Source organism: Lepeophtheirus salmonis, chromosome 5 (assembly GCF_016086655.4).
Source record: "Lepeophtheirus salmonis chromosome 5, UVic_Lsal_1.4, whole genome shotgun sequence".
In the NCBI taxonomy this organism is placed as follows: domain Eukaryota; kingdom Metazoa; phylum Arthropoda; class Copepoda; order Siphonostomatoida; family Caligidae; genus Lepeophtheirus; species Lepeophtheirus salmonis.
The window spans coordinates 67,814,385-67,841,214 of record NC_052135.2 but is presented as its reverse complement, the minus strand read 5'-3'; the positions used below and the strand labels follow the sequence as shown (position 1 = coordinate 67,841,214).

General features: G+C 29.0%; 1 protein-coding gene across 1 annotated transcript in view; it reads right to left on the bottom strand.

Annotated features, from left to right (window-relative positions):
* Positions 1–24,593, bottom strand: part of LOC121117608 (uncharacterized) — a 32,557-nt gene extending 7,964 nt beyond the window's left edge. The window contains exons 1-2 of the mRNA XM_040712050.2: positions 24,450–24,593; positions 15,196–15,233 (exon numbers count right to left, since the gene is read on the bottom strand). Of these exons, the coding sequence (XP_040567984.1) occupies positions 15,196–15,233; positions 24,450–24,468 (57 nt within the window). The 5' untranslated portion in view covers positions 24,469–24,593. The remainder of the gene's footprint in view (positions 1–15,195; positions 15,234–24,449) is intronic.
* Positions 24,594–26,830: the final 2,237 nt, after the last annotated feature.

The window sequence follows — 26,830 nt, the reverse complement described above, 5'->3', positions numbered from 1 at the left end:
GAAATGACTTTGCATTCTTTCTACTTTGCGTAAATCATTGGGATCATTAAAATTCAAATTTTTTTAAAACCTGAATATTATGCATTAGTTTACACAATATCCTTCTATTCAATTAAAAATTCAATAAATTGATTCATGTTTAATTGTTTCTTGAAGGTTATCCTTTCATATTTTTTGCTTTGTGATTTATTTAGTCGCATGATGAAATCAATTATGAGGAAAAATATATATTTAAAATAGATTACCATAAAAGGAAAAAAACTTTATATCCTCCTTACGATCATCTGTCTTTCAGCTTTTTACGTTAATAGAAACCCAATTAGAAAACAGAGTGCGTGGTAGCAATAACTCTTTTTTCATTCCCCCATTCTTGTAACTTATTGTGTGAATATGTAAGGTAATTATAAAGTAGTGTCAACAAAAATCCCTGTAGGACACTTTTATTTCGAGCTTATTTACCCAAAGCTATGGTACCCATAATATATTCAATATGATATGATTAAACTTATGATGTGAGATGTGAAAAAGCGTACTCAAGTTGCATTTTAGATAAATAAAATACGATTTCAAACTCGACTCGGATTAGAAGTAAAAAGATTCACACTTGAAGCACTCACAAACATCCCTATGTTCAAATTAAATTATCCTTATCATTTTCAATGCACAATTAAATATTTTCTTATGATTTAATTATAATATTGAGGATTACTGAATTAGAGCTGGGGAGTTTTATTACGAAGCAAAGATACTCGAGACTTCATTAGGACGAGGCAACGATAGAATACTTTTGGTAATGGGCGCTGAGCGTGTTATGAATGTTACTCTATAACTCACTATGTTATCTCTATAAATTCACTGCTTAAATTGAATTAGAAAGGTGCACTCTGTAAAAGAAAAAAAAATGCATACGTTACGAAGAAAAGCGATTAAGTAATGTCATCTGTAGTATCTCAAAAGCGACATCATGCAAGGGTGTAAAGTTTTTTCATAGTTCATAAAATCTTTTGTAGCCACCTCGGCTTCCGTCAATTTGTTTTATAGCTTTGATGATAACTAAATAGACTCTGTACACTATCTTTATGAGAGCTTTGTATTATAAGTAAGTAGATGTATTTTATTGAATCGTATTTCTCCAGTAATTCTTCATTATTAAAAATCATACTCTTAGGCTAGTTTGTACCAACATGACTTAAATTTAAGACATATGACTACTTAGTAGCAACCAAGTAGTTTAAAAATATATTCCTGTGTAACAGTGATGATAGAGTGGCCCTGAATTAGATTACCATTAACTTTAACCTACTGCTTTGTAGAGATTTTGTTACCAAAGATATAAATATTACAACAGGACATGCGACGCAGTACAAACTGGAAATGAAGTGCAAGAATGATGCAAAGACAATTTTGAGCACTTTTGGTCAGCATTTTCACCTGATATTATCTCTTTTGAATTTGTAATAAAGAGATCATATATGGCCAATGCAGTTTTCAGGGTCAGCAAGTCTTCCTAATGGCAGTCGCGGAGATCACGTATGCAAAATAACTTGAAAGTTGTTGTGTGTACTAGCTGCACATCAAGTAGTAAAGAACAAGGGCAATCACATTGACTGAGAAATTTTTCAATACCGGCTCCTCCGTCTAAAGTGAAGCACTTTTTGCAAAAATATATATATTTGAAAAAATCTCATCAAATTTGGAAAATTTAATTCATAAAAACCTATATAGCCTCCTTTTGCCTGAATAGCCAGTTGAAGCCATGTGCATAACTTTGCACAGCAGTTCTTTACAAAGCTCGACTCTAGGTTGGTTCAATCACTGATTACGGTGGCCTTTAGCTGGTCATTTGTTGTGTATTGGACTCTTGATAGCTTCCACTTGAGGTGCCAAAAAGGCCAAAGTCCAGAGGAGAATAGTCGGGGCTTTGGGAAGGACAAAAGGTTTCTTCATCAGCATATTGAAGAAAATTTTGCACCGTGTTACACACTCTCCTCGATCCAAAAGTTTCAAACCCTGAAGAGGAGTTATCTTGTAGGGGTTAATTTTCAATTTTTGCTTCACCAAGTGGCACATGGTGGTGTAGCTGCTGTCAAATTCCCAAGCAAGGCCATTGACTATTACATTGCCCTTCTGCCTTCAATAGTACCTTTAACTGCCTCAACCAATTATTTTTGGTCTCTTTACCCTTGATCTGGACCCTGTGGAAGCGTTTGGTGTGCCTCTCGTGGTCACCCAATACAAGTGCAACAGTTACAGCCCAGCACTTTAGAGATCTCTGAGTGTGAATTTCCACGTGTGGATAGCTCCGGAATTTCATCTTGCGTTGCTCCATGTTTTAAGTTATGATGCTCTTATTTCTTGGTTGGCTTTACATATTTTTATTTACATTTTCGTTAAATAATTGTTTACATTAAATTATAATGGTTAAAAATCGAAATACAATAAGTAGGACAAATGCATGTCATTTAAAAAAATATTGCATTTGGATTGTGTATTAAACCTGTAAAAAAGTATAAATACATGTTTCAACACCAATCATAATAGGGAATTAGTTTCATTTTTTAAAAGGACTCTTGACATACTTAGTTAGATATACGAGTATTTAATTTGGTATATATTTCTTAGTTTTTTTTTGGATCTTCATTAGTTCAATTAATATTAATAAATGGATGATCATTATTAAAATTATTCAATGATGTAAATTTAAGGTTCATTTGATGCAATTATTCTTTTATATTAAATTAATCGACATTACGTCAGTCTTCAGATCAAAACAATTATATTTTGAAATTATCAATGGAGTATTTGGTCAATTGGTCAAGCCAGAACAAACTTTTTACGCAATGTATGATTATACATATTTAAATGATATAAAAAATGACTTTGTTATCAGAAACTGAACTTGTAGGAAATGGTTAAGACTGACGACTTGAATTGGACTTGGAAGTTAAACTTAAGAAAGACCTTAACGATGCAGCCCCTAATTATAATGATTAGAATCGGTTCTTAATTTGGTACTTAAAATCTATCCCGTCCCACGTCCAGTCTAGTCTTCCTCTGTCCTTTTTATTGGTTATTAGAAAAGGTACAAAATTTTAAAGTTCTTATTTTTAATAATTTTTAATTATAGTTTTAGTTCAGTAAAACTTTAAATATTTATCATGCACGAGAAAAGTTTGCCATTATACTTCATTTAGATACAATTAAACTCAAAATTCAGCTTATTAAAATTGAAAGAATATTGAGTTTTGGTGACGTCACTGTATTGTTGAAGGACAACTCTTTGGTTCGATTGCAACCCGTTCTTAAAATTTAGGATGAAGCGAGAAAGTTTTGGGAACAACAAACCTCTAATAATTATGGGCTTGAAGTTAATTCAAATAAATCTAAGTACTCGAACTAGACCCTATGAAAATATAACATTTAAGGACTTGGACTTGTGTGCAATGACTTTAAACTTATAGTATAAGGACTATGTCCTCCTTCTAGTATTTTGTTCTCCATACTTCTTTGGCTGGACTCTTTCTTAAATTTCAACATCAAAGGTTCCTTATAATTTAACACTTCCAATTTTTTTTTTCACAAAACCTCAATCAGAAGGAATGAAAACAATTAAGAGTTTATAATAACTCCGAGAATATTTGAGAAAAACTAGGACAAACAAGACATATTCCCTTAATAATGAAGAAAACCCAGGAATGTTAGTTGGAATAAGAAAATACACACGTTGCTTACAAAAATTGGGAGTTCTAAACAGCTTCATAAAGTAATAAAGGGTTAAGAAATTAAATTGTTGTTGTAGGTATAAGAGCAAAGGACATAATTCCTAATTAATTTGGTTGTTTATGACTTTTCAAGATGGCCGACTTTCATAATGAAAATATAAAAAAAATATTATTTTTACCCTGAAATTTACGAATCCAAATGTAACCATATTCAAATATACAAGTATGTTATAATTAAAAAAATGAAGTTACAGGTATTTATTTTAAAATGAGTATTCATGATTAATGAAACACATTCAATGGTAGTATCATATATCAATGCTTCGACCAAGAGCATTATTTAATAAATATTTTATTTAAATATATGTATAATTCTATGCATATTATACAAAATGTCCAAGTTTGAGCTCAATTACAGCTATTACTACGAATATTATATCACATAAAAATTATAAATTGTGCATAATTTTGGATCTAAACACAGTCCTAAAGCATTTTCACTTGACATCATCATTCCATCCCCTTGTTTCTATAACGTTGTTACTTTTATTTTATATCAGAACAAAGCTTTAAAATCAGTTGATAGTTTAAGTTAGGTATCAATTTAAAGCTTACTAAATTTCCAATAAAATGATATGTAAATCAAGCCTGTGGTCCTTTTTTATCAGTAGATTTGGCTACTTAATGCCAGGAACTTATCTAAAAGTGTGAATTTTTGATTCTGTTTATAACTTGAGACATATTTTTTTAATGTCCACGGCACAAACGCTATGGAAGAAACAATTATACAAACAGTTTTATTCTAAAGTTCTGGTCATTATCTACCATTTGAACATAAATAATTGTTTTTTTAATGCACATTGTAGATTTTATAAGTCTACAAAATTGGGATTTTAAAATTTTTGTCACGCAGAAACTTTCACTTTTGGTGAAAATTGGTCACACATTCAAATTTCTTCGCTAAACAACACAAAATACAGGATTTAAATTTAAAAAAAAACATAATCTACCGACATTTTTACATTAGAAAATACTTATTAAGCAATGCTCATTCTTTATTTTCTACTCTTAATATTTTTTCCACACTTTTTTTACAATAAAATCTGGGCCAAATCTTCATCCATGTCTTAATTACATTTTTTTGTTATTACTCACAGCTCAATAAGAAGTAATTCAAATTCAACTAATTAACGTTCAAAATACTAACTTGAAAAGAAGTATGCAGGATAATTGACAGCTAAAAGCCAAATACAAAGCACATTTCTATGTAAATGAGAGAACACCGTGTGATAGGTGAAACTTTAATAAGCTCTTGTTAATTTATTTTTTCCTTTTTAAGCAATTTATCTTTAATTTGTTTATAAATATCTGCATATTATATCACAAACATACCCCTCTAAACAATTGGTTATTTATGTATTTTTGCATTCATCGATTTGTAGTATTAGTAAACTAGGGCCATATAACTCAAGGTTGAAATTATACATATTTCAGTTATTTTTTTAAAAGTTTTATTAATCGTGTAAATGTTCCCAAGAAATTTTCAGCTTTTATTAGTTTTTTTATTGATATATAACAATATTCTATGAGTTACATCTTGCTTTAGTCACATCATATATATCAGATGTGCCCAGTTATATCAAGTATAACATATCAATATCCAACTCTAGTTGAAGTGATAGTTGTTAAACGAAAAGGTAAAAACTTCTATTATGTTTGGTAAAAGAAGGAATTCGCACATTATTCAGCACAGCTTATACCCCTTAAATGATTAAACACCAGGTCCACAATATTTTTAACTGACACACTGAATAAGAATAATTTAACTTTTGCAGACGTCTGTGGACGGACAGCAAAACCCCGCAGATATTGCAGAAAAACTCAATAGAATTGAAAACTTAATGAAATCTGAAAAATCCCTACTCAATGCAAAGTTTATATCACAAGAAAATGATACCACGGTATAATTTGAATTTTTGGACATAAATTTGAATTCCTCTTAGTGTCTAAAATTTCAGATCCTGTCAAATTTTGATTGGATATAGGACGCCCTATTGGCTACTTTTTTACATCAAATTAAACAGTCCCTATTGTCAAAAATATAAAAGTAAATTCTTTTTCTCATAGTATTATATATGGGACGGTAGAAGAGGTCTAATATTGACCCCATCCCACAAAAATTATTTTATAAAATCGCAATGGCCTACGCCAAAAATGATCTGAGAGTCCTTAAACTTCGCTAAAGTACATTTTTTGATTATCCTCAGTAGAAAAAATCTTGGGACAGCAAAATATTAACTTGAAAACGGGACAGTTTAGTACATACTCACTTCAACAGTCAACCCGGATCTAATCTCTTTATATCCATATAATGTTTAATCCTTTTATATCTACCTATACATATTTTGTATGCCGACACAGACAATATGCCTAATGTATGTATGTAAGACTAATGGCATTGACCTAAATATTTTTCAGTTCAGTGCTCCTCTTCCCACTTCTACTTTTACATATCTACATAGATACCACCCAATGTTACGAGGTCAATTTCAACGTTAATTCCTTGCAGGAAACATGTGCACGTACTACTTATGTAAATCATTCGTTTCATCATCATTTAAAAATGTATTGTTTCTCATTAATTACATATATAAGTATATGTAATTAAGTGATGGTCAGATGTGATGATTGATACTTCCAATTTATGTTGTTTTCTTAAAAAAATAATATATATTCGTTTAATATTTGATAATTTGTACAGTGTAAACGCATTGAAGAATGATCTCCTATATTCGGGCTTGAACCTTCTGATACTTTTTTTAAATTTTTTTCACATGATTTGTTACCCAGGTGCTTCAATAAATTCATAATTCATAGTGTGTTTCATTAGTATTAATTTGGTCTCTTTTGGTGCCTCTGGTAAGGACTCAAGAAAAGGGGCATAGAAGTAAACTTCTATTAATTCCAATGCTTGTCCGTATCTAGAGAGTTCGGATCTCCGTCAAATCGGTCTGGATGAAGTAATTTTTCTATTTCTGTTTTAATATCTATAATTTTAAAAAGATAGTCCCATAAATTGTTGTAACCTAGAATAAGGCTTTATTGGACTATCTTTAACTGCAAGTGAAGTCCTACTGACATCTAAGGAGAATGTGCATTAAATACTCTCATAAGCACATATTAATATGATAACACTCGCAATATATCAGTACTAAATAATACAGATGATAAATACCAATCTTAATCAAAGTTGTTTTTGAATAACTCTGATTTTAAGAAAGAAATGTTGTGAGAAATTTAGGAAAGGACGTTTATTTTATTAATTTTTATCTACTCAGAGTAGTAGTACTTGATTTTGGACTCGGAACAAGGTGACTTGAAACAGCAAATGACGTAACTTTATCGTTTTTATTCGTGACTAATGCAATTTTTCTTCTTTTTATACAAATATTCAACTTGTGAATTCATGGACGTTGCGTAGTAAGTTATAGAGATACTCATGAGAGTTCCATAGTGGAAAAAAATTATGCTCGTAGCCAACTAAAATATATCCCCGTTTCACCACTTTCTTTTAAAGAGCCTCGAAGGAAAGAGGTTCAAGCATTTTCTATGAGAAAAAAATTATAACTCTAACTTATGATTGTGGTTTTAAATCAAGAATATTTTTTGTATCACGTCCTTGTTAAGAGTTGAATTTTGTATAGAAAAGTTACTGTTTTATTCTCCAGGCGCTCTACTAAAAGTCCCATCCCTAGTCAATGTCATTTTTTAGGAGAGGCAGCACATTCATTGGTGAATTTAATTTGGATATTTGTTTGTTTTTTACTTCTAATGTTTTAAATTTTCCGTCTTTTTGGGGATAAAAAATGAGCAGTGCTTGTCTTCCAAGCCTGGTTATAGTTAATTTTCTATTAGAGAAGAGGTTTAACAATTTATAAGTTATATTGATAATTGTTATTGATATAATTGTTACTCAAAAAAAAAAAATATCAACCTACATCTTACACCTAGGTAAAACATTATTACATATTATTTGGCATATTTTTTTAAATCCTTTTTATGATCATTTGAATTATTTGGTGTATTTGCATATTGTATGCATGTAGAATATGCTGATCATGAATTCGAGTGCCATCAAAAATATTAAATTACTCAAAGATTATGCTTTGTATCGAAATATTTAATAACTTATTTTTACATGTTTAATATATTCATAAATCTCTAGAGTTGTAAATCTTAGGATTTTTCATCGTGTTAGTTTTTCATTGTCGTTGGCAACCTCAAAAGGGTTTTACTTTTATTTTTCTAAAGCTGTTATCAATATTATTTAATTTCTGAGGAGAAAAGAGCTAAGTATAAAGTAATTACAGGTGTGAACATGAAAGATGTAGAATAATATTGGTGATTTGTTGCAGAATTATATGTGTAAGTTCATGTTAGACTCAGAGTAGGATTAAGATCGACATCGGAGTACTTCCAGCCAATGTCCTTCCTTGATATGAATTGGAATTTGTTTTTATTTCCTTTCTTTTCATAGCTGTTTGTAGTTAATCCAGGTAAACGTCATACCAGCTAAGCTGCTCTACTCCCAAACAGTCTTCAAATTATCAGGGTAAGCATGTTAATTTTCAGTGCTGTTTTTTTACATACCAAAATGCTTACAATTTACAACTCTATACATCTCAATGTGCTTGCCCTGTTTCAGAACAACTTGGTGGAGATGCATTGTCACTGACTTGCAGCTAGTACGCACAACATCTTCCATCAGGAAGTCCTCGCTTAGCCTGGAAATGACTTGACCTTCCCTTGACCATACTAGGCTTGAATTGTTGCAATATTTCTAACGGCTGTAATGAAATCTCCATACTCTTAATTTAATCATGTTAAAGTAATGGGACTCTAATTCTGAAGCCCCTGTATTAAGATAAATGAGATATATATTTCCATTATGTTGATACAATGTATCTACATCTAATTTATTACGCATAAATAGTCCAAAGAGACGTATGTGATATTAAATATTTATGGTCATTGCAAAAATGAAGAAGAAGAAGTCCATCCTTAAAAATTAACTTTATTATCCATTCAAAAAAAATAAATGCGTATAGCTTCCTGGATTCATTTTACTCCACATAGTCTCTACAATAATATTATTATTAAACTTCCTCTTGGTTCCAAGAATTAAATATAAGGATTTGGCCAACTATTTCATGATTATGTATGTACCTACAAAATGTGCTGAATCAATAACAATAAATATTGTTCTTCCCGATGCTAATGAGTTTACAGTGAACAAATATTTCTTAAATATTTTAACAGGAATAATAATAATGAACAAATGCTTTTTTACGGAAATAAAATAATAATATGAGGATGGTCGACTCATCTTTAATCATTTTGCAGAGTATATGTCTACAATATGTTATTTACAAGGAAGTCGTAATCGCAATCAACCGATAGATAAATCTACCTTCTTTTCTCATAAAATGTAATTTGAGACACCAGAGATGGGTTTATGTTGTTGACCTCTATATAATATTATAAAATAGCAAATAAAGAATATATCTAGGTAGGGGATGGAATATAAATTTTATGACTGTCCTTGAAATTTGCACATGAAAAGTACGTACATACTTACATATGTGGTGTATCAACATAAAACCAATCTTGAACATAAAAAATATAAGGAGAAAATCCTTTTATTTTTTACTTCATATATACACATATAGGTCAATATTTTATAGAAATATTTGATGCAATTATAAGCTTTGTATTCAAATTTGTGGGATAAGTTAAGATACCCAAGACTGCTAACCATAGTTTGAAACATATATTTGATTTAAAAACTTATATTGCCCTCAATATGATCTTATAAATAAAATAAATTTAACTAATTAAAATACAGTTTCCATTGCCTCCAGAGGTTTAAAAAGAATAATTTGATGTTACAAATTCACAATATTTGTCATAGAATACAAACTTTTGTGTTGATTGGCTAAATAGATGTACAATATGTAAAAAAGTATATGTAGCTCAATGAACTACTCGCTCTGAAGAAATGAAATTCTTTACACAATGTATTTGATTCTCGCTCACTCCTAGACGATGAAAATATACAATATGTATATGGACTTTAGAGACAATTTCTAGATCAAATGGAGTAATTGTAATACTATAATGTTTATTTATATTTGATCAGTGTAATTCCACTGGAACAATTAAAGGGGGAAAAAGGAGTCACATATTTTAAATGAAAGACATATATATTAGTTTTTTAACTAAAGGCCAACACGCCACTCATTCAAGCAAATTTTTACATTACAATTGAAGGACGTTATATTTCATTGTTGTATCTCAAATAAAATAGTTATTAATGCGTTGGAAAAAAATATTTCATTCATCAAGGTGAATATTAGAGTTGGTTGAAAATCAGAATTTGAGAGACCGATGATGTAAAGGCATTGGAAAACTGGTTATACCTTGAAAGACTATTACATGTCAAATTAAAGGACAATTAATGTTGGGGGTTCCCCAATTCAGTTGAAACTTTATATACAAATATTTTTTGTTTTATATAAATATTTATATTAATATATTATTACCGATTTGATCAGAGATTTGATTCCTGAAGAAACTTGACTGGTATTTTTAAACTATTATAATCAAATATTTCAAATTTTGTTTTCTGTTAAATATTGTGTTATTATCATATTCATGCATCAATAATATCTATACAATTTATATAACTATACTTATTATATTTTCTGTATATCCTGATTTCAAAACTCGAGAAAATTGATCAAACTCTATCTAGTGAATATACAAGCAATGCTAGGTTACATAGAACAATAGTAATTGACTGGAATTATGCATAGTCTTAATTCGGAGGCCACAGGATACTTGTCCTGTGTCCCACGCTTTAACATAAAATATAGGATCTCATACAAATTTTTTTCGTCAAAATTCGAAATGCTTTTGCATACTATACTAAATGTTAAAAAATGAAAATAATAACTTGTTAAAGGTTTTTTTTGTACATAATATAGGAATAAAAAATACGACATTTATAAAAAAAAATCAGAACATTATTACAAAATATCAAGTTTATCAAAAAATGTCAAATTTTTTATTAAACATTTTAAAGTAGTCATTCTAAATTTCAATAAACAAAAATTATGAAGTAGTTATCCCAAATGAAAAATTCTAGTCTAAGGACCCTGCATTTTATCTTTTTTTCGAGCCTTATTCACGGAAAAACCGGACCTGATGAATAATGTACAATTCAAGGAGAATGTACTGAAAAAAATATATTCATGTGTTTACACTTTCCAGGCAAAATTAATGTACATTAATAATAAACATCAACGCCAAATTTCAGGCACATTTACTCTGTCATATTGATCTTTTAACGAATTATTATACTTTTACAAGAAAACTAAACTTCAAAACAGTACTCATATCTCATTTAACTGATGATATTTAGAAAACTAACATTTGTCGCGCAAGATTTTCTAATGATTAAGGCAAGTCTTTACCTCTGTTATATATATCGCGACTTATCCTCTAAAAAGAGGCCAAAAAAAAGTTGATTGTAGTTAGCCAATTTATTGCATCTGTGATTTATGGAATTATTATATAAAAGTTGGTAATTGTTTACAACTTACCATAGTATAATTCACATTCAAGCAATCAATTTTTAAACTCTGATGAGCCGATAAGAGTCAGAAAAATTGACACATTTGTATGTAAGTGGAATAACGCAAATTTTTACATAGTAGAGTTACCATTTTTAATTTTTGTTTGCTTGAGTCCCCAATGTGAACTGTGTCTATGATACAATGAGTAGTGAAGTGATTAGCTTTGATGCGGAATAACTTGATATTTTAACTATAAAAAAATAACTTTTTAGATAAGATAGTTTAAAAAAACCTATTCCAATGGGTATTGTATGTCTTAGGTACTCCGCGTTTTAAATCTTCAGTTAAAAATACAACACTACTTAAACATCAATCTATCGGTTTCAAATTTGACATGTAATTGACATGTAATCTTAAATGTGTACAAGGAAGAATGTCCAAGAGTAGAGTAACCTTGAGTCTATTTTAAAAGTTCCCTATTGCATATTATATAGATCCTTTCAAAAATATAATTTCAATTCTTCCTTCTCAAGAAGACGTATTTTGCAACTCCAAAATAAATGTAAATATCTAACATCTCCAAAATATCATAAAACCTATACTTAAATTTCACAGTATTTATTATTTACTATGGGGATTCCGTAATTTAAACTTTTTTATTCTTGGAAAATGATAAACCTAGTACTTACATACAAAGAATTACATGTGTCAATATTTGACACATGCATTTTTGCCTTCAAGGTTATAACAACCCTCTGCTATGAAATGACTACTAAACAGTTCTACTTAGTTAATATTTTTAAATTAAGAAATATTAATATATTTTAAGTATTTTTTATTTAAGTGCTTATTTACAGTGTAGGCATAGCTGTGAAACGTGATGTTAATTTTCTTGTGCAATTTCATAATATTATGTATGAAATGTGTATTTCATTGTTCATACACTCATTAAAGCGTTGAATAAATGCCTATGTATTATATAGGGTTTATCTCTCGGGAAACCCTTTACCCAAGATTTATATGAGTTCCACACCTATAGTAAATCTTGCATTAATAATTTCATAATTTAAGATATTTAATTATTATAATTATACTCTTTAAACTGTATTAAGCTGTCAGGCAAGGGAAACTGAAAAAGTTATCTCTCAATGGAGTTGTCCTCTTAAATCAAGTTTTTATATTTTGTAACCAGTATAATTTTTAAAACTGGATATGTCCACTTATTGCAGTGACACGTTTCAAAACCTGTGGGCGTTAAACTAGGTTTGCCTGCATATACAGAGGTGATTTTTAACCAGCGTGTCGCATTGTGTATTTTACAATAATACAACCCCAAAAATTAGCTTCATCAGTTACTATATAGGTTTTTTTTTTGTTCCGGATAACATAATTCCTAAATGGCTCTTAAACATCAACCTGTGCTTTATTCGTGATAATGATAAAATAAAGAAGATAAGGAGTTAAAACTAGACTCAAATGTATCTTTTTTCTATTAAGTATAAAAAAGATTATTTAATTTCACTGTATTTTTTATAGTATTATTATTTAATTATTACTGTACTTATTCCCGTTATTTCCGGGGGTCCTGCAATTTAAAAAATGCCCTTTTTAGCTCCTCTTGTGCCTGTGCCCAACTATACACTCAAAAGGGTTGGATTCAGACTGAAGTCTGCCATTTGAGTAGTCATGTATTGTTCCATAATATGTTTATATCTGTGTTATTCAAATCACGACCCTTAATTTGATACCAAACATGACTAGGTTTTAGGAAAAATAAGAAAGTTAAGGTTTTTGATGTTAACACTCTGAGTGCATAAAGTATAAATGCGCTCAAAGGTTTTGTGTATACATTTCTATATTAGTGAGTGTCAATAATGTAAATAATGGTGTGTTTAATGGTTCCTAATAGTCTTACTCTTTATTCAAATCCCAAATCTAAGACCTATCTCTTAAGTTATAGTAAGTATTATAGTTTGAGAACCACTGATGTAGAACAAAGTTTTTTTCTGATTGACTTTTTTTAATAGAATAATCTATCATAACATTTTTGAAGTATCTACAAAGGATTAATCGGAATCATTTATTAATATTTATGGACATTGATTATTTGAAGAATAAAAATAAAATCAAGTTCATTCAAGCTTACTTTTGTATTGAAAGATCACATATGTACAAAATATCTGAGTGTTTCTTTTTTGAATAATTGTCTTTTTATTTCTGTAGTAAGAAAAATGACCTTCAAATCCAATGGATCTAAATATTTATTTTGACGTCCTTCAAAGTATATTTGCATTTTTAAAGAATGATAGCCAAAAAATTAAAGAAAAAATACTTCTTCAATGTTTAGTACAACATATGTAAAATTGATACATACTGTTTTTGTTAAGAGCCATCCTGCCAGCCCCATGTACATTTATATATTTATAATGTTGCCAAACTTATGATTTCCTTGTGGGTGTTTCTACTTCTAAAAAATATTGTTCATCTTCTTCAATGCATGAATAAATAATACGTATCTCTAAGTGCAAATAACTTGTAATACCTCAATGATAAGGGATTTTATTTATTTAATATTCCAAAGGACGTCTTTACTAGGGCTTCTCTATCGGAATGTACATCCCAAAAAGTCAAGTATTAAATAAAATATATATTATATTATCCCGCTTTCGGTAGATTATTTAATATCTGAAGACATCAGTGAAATATATATATATACATATATCCCAGTTAAACTATACGAAGCCACACTAACAACTCTTGCAATAAATCCTCCTTTATAAATGCACATATAAATACAATTAGTTACAGCTTTGCATAATGAATGTAGCTAAGTAAAGGTTAACTATTTCGTAAGTCTGACATTGGCTTTTATAAAAATTAAGCAATACTAATATGGATATCCACAAATAATTGAACACGTTCTTAGGAAAGTTTTACATCTTTTTTTGTGAATTATGAGGGTATTTTGAATGTCATTTTTCTTCAAATAGTTAAACGATATACTACAAAAAAAAAGAAAGATTTTAAATATATTATTTACTTTATACATATAATCACTTCAGTATTTTATTAGCATATTATAATCCGGATCAATTATGGACTTTTTTTAAATGTTTCTTTAATTGGATAGAGTTGATCGAGTATAAGCAAACATTGTAGTATTACAATTACTCCATCTGACATAGAAATTGTCTTTGAAGTCTATATACTGTCTCTTTTTTGCTGGCAGAAAATTTGTTGTATCAACAAACTTTTGTGAAGTTTTGGTTATCATGGCGACATCTGCTCCAGATATAAAGGATATTGGATTTACAGAGGAGGGACTGTGTTGTGCCGTGACGATGATTGAATTTAAATGTCTCAAAAAGTATTTTCCGTTCCACAAGTAGTCATATTTTGGTCACCACTTCTCTAGATCCTTTATTTAATTTATGTGGCTTATACTGCTCTAAAGTGCCGTTCAAATATAAAAAAAAATCTATTGTTACATTTCTTCAAATGTGACTGGGGGCTTTAAGATCTAATTTGTGGCATCTAATTATAATATCTTCTTAATAAAAATGAATATAATTAGTGTTGAATAAATCATATACATATAATCATTATTAAAAGTGTCATCCAAATTGGTTTTCTGTTGATTAATCTCATATACATATTGTGAGATCTAGTATAATTATCTGAACACTCGTTAAGCCATGTCGTCCAAGAGAATGACTTTCATAAATAAAATACCTTGTATATACATAAATATTACATTGGAAGCTTAATTAAAAAGTATTTTTTAAAGGATTGTGAAATTTCGGTACAAATGAATAAATAAAAGACATTTAACTTACCTTGGCTACAACCGCGAGGTAACAAAATAACCCGAAAGCTAGAATAGAAATTGAAATATATAATTAAGGATTCATAATTCATATTTATTAAACAAATGTTGCCCACATTAAAGAAAAACATGTTTCCCATATGAATGATTGATTACATCCATATGTACTTGATGTGATCCTTAGGTTTGCTTATATATTATATATTTAAATAAAATTTATTTAACCTGTTGTTTTGTACGACTCTTTATATATTTACAATTGCTTATATTTTGACTTGCATCAAATAAGTTATTTATATTATGAGTAAATGTACTTTAAGCTTGAGAGAATAAAATTGTACAATTTACATTTGTGATATAATAACTTGTAAGAGTAAATCATCTTTTCCACATCTCTGGCAATAGTATGTATATAAAAAACAATTAATTGACCTACACAATTTTATAAATAAAATTAAAAATTTCATTTTTTATCCTCACAAACTACTAATCCAGACTATTATCCTACTAACATATAAATTCATAATAGATATATTTTTCTTAACTAATTTTTTTTTATTACTATTGCGCTTTATTTCTAAATTTGATATAAAAAAAGAAACAAAAAATGAACATGGAAACCCTGATAATTTGAAATATGTTTGTGAAAAAGAAACTTAGCTGTGATGACGTTTCATTAAATTATCTACAAGTAATTATTAGAGGAAGGAAACAAGCCCAAATCCCACTCCGTATATAGCGAGTATATATGCAGAAATTACTAGGATATCGATCCTTGAATCTAACAAGAACTTCTACTTCTAATTCCCCAACAAATAAAAAATGTGACTCTCCATCTTTCAGGAGCAAACGAGCACAAGTAGTTCCTTTATTCTTAGATGTTCTCTCTGTAATAATTAAAATATGTTGAGAACAGTTTTGTAAGTTTTGTGAAATAAAAAACACTGTTCAGATTGTCAACTGTAAAAAATATTACAAGCAATAAAATACTTAGAATTTGCGGGCTTATATATTAATTTTCTAAGCGTTCATTGGTTCCATGTTAATTCAAATGACCGATTCCCTACTCTAAAATGAAAAAGAATAGTAGTTGGAAGAATTAGCCAACTAATAACTGTGGGGGATTTTCTTATATTTCTTTGGAGGATAGGTTGATAAATAAAATAAAGATCACGTCGTTAATCATTTAATGTACCAAGTTTTTGTATTTATATACGGTCTTTACATCAATTATATATGACGTATAGAATAGTTCATATATTGATGATTTTCCATAAGTAATTACGAGTCTTGCATACATTTTCTTGAATAATATAATTAATTATTCAAGAAGAACAATAATTAATAATAGCTTTATCGACAAGACATTGGAATTTAAATAATATTATACATTATTAATAATTACGTAGGTATCCATTAAAAAAATGCATCTTAACTTTTAATCCTATAAAAGTTCATTAACATACATTGAATATCTGCTTTTAACGAATAATTGTAAAACATTACAGGGCGCTCAATATGTTTAAGAACGGCAATATAGATGTGTCATAAATTTTAATAATATTGTACTCATATTGAAAAAAAGTGTCAGTATTTGATTTTACCTTAATCGACAAAATCAAATGATATCGACCCGTTAATACATTTTTAATTTGAATAACAATATTATTTTAACTTTTTAGAATATATATATATATATATATATAATGATTATTTGAATATTTGTCCTTAATAGCGCTACGCAAACAACAACAAAAATAGTCCAAAATCCGCACATCTAAGGCTCACGAGAACCAAAAGTCACAAATGCTCATAAATTTGAGTAAGAGTTTGGAAGTCTTCATTACAAATTTTTGTGGATTAACTTATTTTCAAATAGTCTCTACTTTATTTCCTTGCTCTGTAGTTTATAAGATAATCAATAATAATCCATTTATATTCCTTTTCTAAGTACATACTAAAATTAACTTTTAAGGCAGTTACATAAGTAAACCTACTTAGCTTAAAAAAAGGCAATTAATGCCTTCAATTAAGTCATGAGTTCATGACGCCTTCATTTCTAAAATTTTCCGTGTAAAAATAAGGAAATTAGATATGAAATGAATGGTTTTTTTTGTTACTGAGTAATCATTTCTAAGTAATAGTCTTTTTTCTTAAAACCAAACCTAATGTGTAATTCCTACATAATATAAAATCCCAATTGACATTTTTTTATTCAAAGTTGTAAGAATATCTATAAACTGATAATTGGTGGGGATATCTGGTTAGACGGACTATGCGTGACTCACATTAATAAACCAATAAATACATACTACTGATAAAATTAATTAACAAATATAATATATATATTTGGGACTAGGATTTTTTTAACTTTGAAAACTTTTTAATTTTATGACATATTTAAAATTACATGACCCCCTGGCTCTTGGGGCCCTACAATACCAATATTTTTTTTACCAGTTCCGGTACTAAAATTGCTATTGGCATTTCCATAATTTTAGATACTATTTCAGCTAAAATGTTAAAAAAATGTCATTAAGAACATTCACTTACAAAGAGGTTCGTAAAATTTTTGTTGAAATGAGGAGGGAGTTACATCTACATTTTTATGGGTTCTCAAAGATTTTGGCGGAAAAATAAATAAATATATTTGATGACAATTTTTATAACATAATGTCGCAGAAACCTGGTTCTAATACTAATTTGTATAGTACAGCATTAATGCATCACCAACCAGCATCGTGGTAGTACCAATATACCGTACATCAACAGTATGAAACAAATTCCATATAAAGGATACAATATTTTCAACAATTCCTTACTATATATTAGCAATTATAGGTACATAAAATATGTTTGTACAGTTTAATTAAATTATAAGATATACGACTTGTTTATAATAAAAAAAATATATATATAAATTACAGATATTTGAGCTAACGTTATAAATGCCATATAGGATATTAAACACACATTATGTCCATATTTTCAAGAGTACATAGATAGGCCTTAAGGAAATTTTTAATTTATTTTGAATATATGAATAATATATATGGAAATGCTCATATTTTTCATGAAAATAATAATGTTTTTTCCTTTGTATTGAATAAGAAAGATACGACCTATCGATGTTGCTTCCTCATCGCCCCCCCCCCTCTAAATAAAAAACAACACATAAAAATATTTTTCCTTCAACCCAATGAAAAAATACAAAAAAACACTAGAAAAACAACAACAGATTGACTGAGTGCCCATTGAATTAAATATACACAATTCCTTATACGTTTTCAATATGTATGTATATTATAAACTAATTTATTGACTTAGAAAACTATAAAAACAATATTCATAGATCACATCGAATAAGTTTATCTGATTTCCTTTTACATTGTTGCAGGACTGGAAGCAAATAAAAAATGCAGGGATTTTTTATTTATATTATATATATCGTTATGCCAGTCCTCATTTAGGACTGTAAACTGCAGTTCTGTCAAGTTCACTTTCAGCTCAATCCAGTTCAGTCCTACGTACTGTCATAAAAACTTATAAAGTTTGGTCCTTAATGATGTCACTTAACTTTAATTATTCTTTTTTTAAACAGTTCTAGTATTGACAAAGGACCGACAGTCTTAGTCCTAAGACTAGACTGAACCGAATAAATGAGTACTTATACAACACTAATTATATACCATGCACAGGCAGATCCACGTGGGTTGGTTGTATGAAACTAAATAGTGACACAGTTTAGGGAGTCTAGGGAAAGGGACACAAAAAAGGATTGACTTTTTTCTAAAAAATGTCATAAAAAACAAATTAACACATTATTCTCTAAAAACTGTTATTTGATTAAAAATGAATAAGGTCTTTTATTATTTTGGGGGAAAATGAAACGATACAAATCTTCTCATTAGAGTTGAACAATTTGAACATAATCCCCCCAAAGAAAATACCTAGCACTGGCCAAATGTACTATGTCTCACTTTTATTATGTTAAAGTGTAACATCTCCAAATATCCCCCCCCCCAAAAAAAAAAAACCCGCTATGTTAAAGGTAAAATTTATAATTTCTTAACTTTCAAATCTTTTCTTTGATTTGTACAGTACCACATTATTTGATCCTTTAAGGTTCAGAGATGACAAACAGGTATAAAGTATTATAAAAAAGGCTCTTTTTATTCAATAAAATTATCAAATAATTGATAAAAACCGAATTATCAGATTTATAATAAAACAATTTTCTGTATTGCAATTGACTGGACAGCAGGAAAAAAATACCAGGATGACAAAACAAATAAGTTATAAGAAAAAAAATGATGTAAATGAATATTTGTGATGTACCAATATAAAAACAATCTTGAACATAATATAATATAAAACCATTATTCTATTTAAGAAACTTATATTGTCCCCAATATAGCCTTTTAAATAAATTTATTTTTAAGTGCAATTTTTGCGTTTCCAAAAGGTTAATAATAATAATTTGTTGATAAAAATTGATGATAATTCGTTGAAGAGTACAAATGCAATCCACACTCAATTTGAGAGAAAACATTCCCAATTGTTTTTGTGTTGACGAGCCGAATTTATAAAAATACATTAGTGGAAAGGTTAGCTTATAAATATCTGTATTCGAGTTATTTGGGTACTATATTAAAATTGTATGCATAAATATGAACTATAAGTTCATTTAAAGTTAAATTCGATAAGATATGTATCTTGTAGATTAGACAAGCCCATTTGAAAGAATCGGAAAAATGCACTTATTTATACATGTTTAAAGGATAGGGATCGTCTTTGAATCACTATGTTAGGAGTTATAAGTTGAATAACTCCTGCATGTAAAATAACTTGTTTACAAGATCTTTGGCTTACCGTATGAACCATAAGTTTTTTACACTTTTTATACAAATGATAACGTTTAAATTTTTCGCATTTCATAAAAAGGGAGAAATAACAAGTGGTAGGTGTTTATTGAAAAAAATAAAATCAGCTTTAGGTCTTTCAGGAGTTCCAAAATATAGTAATAGAGAAACTTCGTCAAAAAATCGGTGATTGCACGTAACTTCTGGATCAGTAAGACCACTGTATACAACCCCAAGAAGCTCTACAACGAAACCGAATCCTTTGTCGATCGTCATAGGACAGGAAGACCAAAATCGGTCCGTACAGAGAGCCTCATAAACTAGTGTGAAGGGGAAGACAGATAGAACAACATCCTGCAAATGGACAAGGACCTCATGGTTCACGAAACGGCTGTCCGGTGTATCATTAAAGAGGATTTGGGCTTCAAGTCTAGGGCAGTTACAAAAGTTGAGGGTTTAACAGCTTTACACAGACAAACGAGGCTGGAACGATCGAAAATCATCCTTAATAAGTTTATGAAACCTAACAGGAAAGTTTTCATCCTTTTGGACATAAACATGTCATTGGTTCAGACGGTAAGGTGTTTCCACCGGTGTGGATAAAAGGGAACTTGAAGGCCTATGATTATAAAATTATATTGGCCAAGAAGGTGTTTCCCGCCTTTAACGTAACTTACGGCATTGGAAATTGGGTATGGACACGGGATGGAGCACCGCGCCACACTTCCAAGATCACCCAAAAGTATTTTATCAACAAATTAGGGACAGATGGATTTTGGTCCAAAAAGATGTGGGTTCCCAACTCCCCCCAACCTGATCCCAACTGACCCCTTCATATGGAGCGCCGTAAATAAGAAGACCAACGCTCACTACCATAGCAGTGTGAAAGCCAAGGTGGTAGAAGAATGGGCCAACATTCTGGCAGTCACACACAGGAAAGTCTTTCGTAAGTTACGAACCCGCCTGGAGCTTTGTATTGCGGAATATTTCTGTATTTAAAAAAATAATAGAGATTAAAATATCCTTCCTCTCCTTTTTAATAATTTTTTTGTATCATTAATATTAAGCCTAGTGTTCTCTTTCTTTCTAATAAAGTAAAAAGTGTACAAAGAAGTTATGACGTATACATTATATATTGATAAGTAGATCGGGTGTCTTTAGGGAGTTTAAAAATAATAATTTATTGACCAAAGTTGCCGATTATTACCCATATTTCCACTCCCCTAAAAACAAGATCAAATTATTTTTTTCGTAAAATGAAGAATACCAATTTTGAAAAAGAAATATGCAACGTCTATTTAACACTTATAAAACCTAAACATGCCAGCCGTAGCCATTTTCTAAATTCATCCTTACTTTTTTACCCTGAAGTAATGTCTTTATCCCTTAAAAACTATGTAGTTTAAGGTCCATGTAATTACTTAGCAAAATAACTGCTATAATTTGCATGATTTTTGAACACTATTTGATCATTTATGGTCCAGAGATTACAAACATGTATATTTCAAACTACCGGTAATAAATCTAATAAAACACCTTATAATTTATTATTTAAAAAAAAAAAGTAAAAATACTTTTTTTCATTAACAGTTGGTTTAACATTTATATTAGAAATTATACCTTTGTTTTATTATATTCTTATTATGTAAAAAATCCTATAATTGAAACACAATAGTAAACTAAATAAACCCTAAAGTAGGTGGAAATTGAGTTTTCACTACTGTGCTCATATTTAGGTATTTTTGAGCATTCTGTAGCCATAAAAATGATACTTTCGTTACTCTTAAAAATATTGCAGCTTTTTATAAATGTAATAAATTATATCTGACAGTTTTTTATTTATTTGTTATAACTAGATAAGTGAAAATGCACGGGTTTTAAGCGTTTGTTGATTCAATTGTACTGTTTGCTTGTACAAGTTACGACAGATATACATATATATATAATAACTTGAACCAGCTATAATTATGACCTACCACGTGTAAAAATTGCGCTCATTTTCACATCTTTGGTTATTACATACATTTAAATTTAGGTACTTGTTGTTAATTGCATTATGTACATAGAGGGGGCCGTTTTGAGGGGCCTCGCTCAACTTTTTCAAATTTTGAGAGTGGAGTATCTGTAAAAATTGTGTAGAATTATGAAAATAATTTGGAAATTGTTTCCCAATATATATAATACATTTTTTGTCTTATTACTGATTTCTTTGTGAGGATGATTAACGCCCTTCACACTATCCGAGAGACAAAATCAACCTTACAATTTTTATTAAGAGTTACTATTTATTAAGTATTGATGATTCAGGGGCTTCCAAGGGGGTGAGCTGGAGGGCTGTAGCTCACCCCCGAACAAAGAAAATTTTGCTTTTTACTAGAAAATTTAATATTTGAAAATTAATTTAATTTTTCTAATTTTTATCCAAGAAAATTAATATTTGAAAAGTAATTTAATTTTTCAAATTTTTTTCCCAAGAAATTAAATTTTCTATGAAAAGCCACGAATTTTTGAATTTTTTTTTTCAAAAAATTTTATATTTGAAAATTTTTCCAAAAAAAATTCATTCTATCATTTTTTTTTAATTTAAAGAAAAACAAGCCTCCCTAACCTAAAAAAAACTATATATATATATATATATAATCCTGGGAACGTCCCTGTGATTATTAAAAATGATTATGGTGGAAAAAGTATAAATTTTATTGTTTCGCTCTTGATGCATAAATATTACAATACGAGATTTGATTTGTTTAACCAAATTATTTTTTTCCAATAGGCATAAAACTTGAGCCATTTGATTATATTAAGTTAAAAATACCAATCAAGCTTCTCCAAGATTCATATTTCTCACCATAATTGTTAAAAATGGGAGATACTTAAAAATTAACAAAATATTTAACAATAAAGTTCATATTTCCTGAAAATCTCAAATAAATAGTCGTTCATTTCCCTATAGACCCCATCATCGATTGATCAAATTCGGATATTCAACCACCTCCAATACATATAAAGAGTTTGACAACATGCAACATGATAGACATCACATCAACACTAACCAACTACAAGGCAAAGCCAATTATTTTTGTATAAAAAATCGATATACAATAATTTTTAAGTACAAATTACTAATGAACGTTTAAACATTATGTGGTTTGTAAATGAAACTTTAATTCAAATTGAGACCTTCTTATAAATTTTATATCTTAAGATTATATTGCTACTTTTTGAAAAGATCAAAAGGCCCTTCGAATCAAACTACAAGTCAACAGAGGACTACATACATAGGTATATGCTATGTATGTGTATACATAGGTATGAATAAGTGCATCATCCATTCAAACTCACCGTCTACAACCTTGAAATCTTCTTCATAATTCAGGAAATATTATTTCATAGAAATATAGGTATGCCCAACCTTAGAGACATGTGTACAAACTACATATGTAGCACGTTAACACAAAAACAAGCTTGAATTGTTTTTTTCAACTAATGATTTGCATTAATCCTTAGGAGACGTCACAAATTGCACTTAAATTATCAAAAATACATTCTCACAAACAAAAGATTCGAAATTGATATATTTTATATATTTGGAAGGGGCTATATCCGGACTAATATATGCTTCTCAAACTAAAAAAGGTTAAATCCTGTAGTACATATTCTTGAATAACTCAATTCATCCCAGAAAATTGAATACAAACTATATAATTGAGCAAAATATGGCTTAGTGGACTGTAGGGGTATGTTATGTAGGATGTAAAAAAAGAAAGGGTGAATATATATTTTTGTATTGATTTGTGTTCTAGATTGTTTTTGTGATAACTCACCACATAGGAATATTTCACATTTTGATAATTCATAAACAAAGAAGAAAAAAAGGGAGCAATTTACCATTTGTTCACGAATATTATTAGAATATTTATGTGTACATATAATTTGCAGATGTAAAATCAATAGACAAAAAATCAATACAAAAAGGCCGATTCTACTTTTAGAAATGAAAAGCATATGTGGCACATACATAGGTAGCTAATTAAAAATCAAACTTTAATGCGACTACTTTTCTGGAAGGTCAACAACTGCTTCATTTCATGACATTTATTTCAAAATATACATAGAAATGAAGATTTCCTAAATTAATAATTAATTTTACAGACATGGAGGAAAATGCAGATGAAGGAATAGTACATTTTATTTTAACTTTTATTGTGTAATTGAGTTAAAACAATCTTCAAAAAAGAATTTAAGGCTCCATTAAATTTAAAAATACTTGAAGTATTTTAAAGCAATTCCAAACTACTTAACAAATATACCATACTCGTACATATATACAATATAACAAAACAAACACAATATCAAACTTATATATTAATAAAGAACTTAAAATTAACTTCAAAAATCCTACCGATACTATTGAGGATCATCCTCTTTCTTCTGGGTCAAACACAAATATGAACAACCAAATTTTTTGAAGAATTCGCAGGAAGAAGAATTAGCTAAAAAGATCTTACGCCGATTGAAATAATATCCATAAAAATGAAGTACGCGTTGTTAGTGTCCTATTATAAGTAAATACTTGGTTTTTTTTAAAAAAAAAAAAAAAGAAGAAGACGAAGTGATGAAAAAGGATAATTGACCTTTGAGGGCCTGCTTTTCATATACTTATTCTTTTTTTACCTCCCAAAAAGCATCATGAGACCGGCTTTTCATATTTTTAGGCTGGCAAATACTAGAACACTCTTATATACTTAACGTTTTTTTCATAATCTGTAAATTTTATTATAATGTGTATATAGAAAAGTTTTGTCCTTCAGCATGGAAATTATACTTAGCCATAGGTACTTAAAATATAATAACAATATCCATTTTAGATTCTGTTTGATATCAATGAAAAAAGTTTTTATTGTACTAAATAGTTTAATAATAAGCAAAAGTTCGGTCTAGCAATGTAATTTTTGGCTGTTAAATTCAAGAAAATTAAAATTATAAATGTAGGAACATTGTACAAAAGCACTACACCATCAAGAGGTTCAAAAAACCAAAAACATGGAGGGTAGGACGAACTTTTAGGGGAACAAATTGTTGATTTCCATGCAATAAGGTACATGGGACAAATTCAGTGAGTAAACTATCTGTAAATCGTGCCCAGGGTTGATATATTAGTATGGGACTTTCAAGGCCGGAAGGGGGGAGGGGGTTAATCGATGTGAGTGAGGATCCGGATTCAAATTAATAATTATGTGTTATTTTCATTCAATACATTTTTGTTGTCTTAGATCCCAAATCGAGCTATTTTATGATTGAAAGTCCCTTAAAAAGTACGCAGTATCAGTAAATTATGAATTTGATGATTAAAAGGCTCTAGAATTGAAATATTATCTGTAGGGATTTATGTAAATTCCGAACACTATAAGAAGTATTTAAAAACGGAGGGATATTATTGCTCTGTTAAAAAGACGTGCCTCTAATTGCCTCAAAATAAAAATAAAAAAAAAAATTGAAAATGAAGCCTATTACTGATTCCCAATCCTTTTTTATAAGTAACTCATAAACCATTTTTAATGGCAAATTTTTATATGAATAGTCTATTAAATTAAGGGAGAAAGAGTTGTTTAGTTGGAAGATATATTAGGTATAATATTCTTTTATTGCAGAGTTTTAATATGAACTATCATCCTCATCGCACATACCTTAACACATTTTATTTTTAGACTCTATTTTCAAGAGGAATGACCTTGGTTTTAGTTAATTTAAAGTTTATTTCAAATGCAATAGTTGATACCTTTGTCATCATTTTTGTGCATTGGGTTTTTTTACTACTTATGTAAAATATAATTTGATCAGGTTTTGAAATACATATTGTCAAATAGTTATAGTAGTTTGCATAGAATGAATGCCCCATATATATATATGAATCATAGTTTTTCTTATGAAAGATGCTCCATTTATATAAGAATATAAATGTCCAATTATTCCAAACAATGTAGGGAAGACCGGATCACTTGCAACACTTTTGACCTTGGGTTCAATTTCTTCAAAGTTGGTTTGACTTAGAATAGTCAAATAATAAAAAAAAAATATTTAAAGCTTATAATAACCAATATTTGTACGACAAATTTGATGCAAATGTTCGAATATTGCGAATGTCTTTGTAGCCGAGAATGGTTGCGATATGGAATGTCCTTTTATAGTCGACATTATTTTATACTATTGTGATGTAAATTTTATGTTGCAGTTTTTTTAATATTAGAGAAAAGGGGACTATCGCAACTGTCTCCGGTGTCCACTACTTATTCTTTCTATTGTAATGACTCACAAAAACAATACTGGGTAATTTTTTTCTCTATTTGTTCAAACAGAAGCATATTTATTAAAAAACGATATAAAAGGAGCTCTTTTATAACAAAATATATATATAGTAATGGCATTCCATAATACGAAAATTAGCAAAATATTAAATTTCATGAGAAAGAATATTATGAAAAGTCTTTTGAATAATAATATTTATCTAAAAAAATTATAATTCAATTAACAGAATGTCCCAAAATTGTATGTGTGGTTAATTAAGGGATAAATTCATTGTCTTTTATATTAAAAAAATCATTTTAATCGCATTAAATTAAATTATGGTTGCCCTACTATAGTTTGTAAAAACAAAATTTGTTTTTAAAGTTGTACTATAGGCATTAAAGAATAAAGTTAGTTCCATTGATGTTTTGAATATTAGTGTGTCTTGTTTTTTGGATATAAATAGTCTTTAACTACACTATGAAATATTTTGCTGGC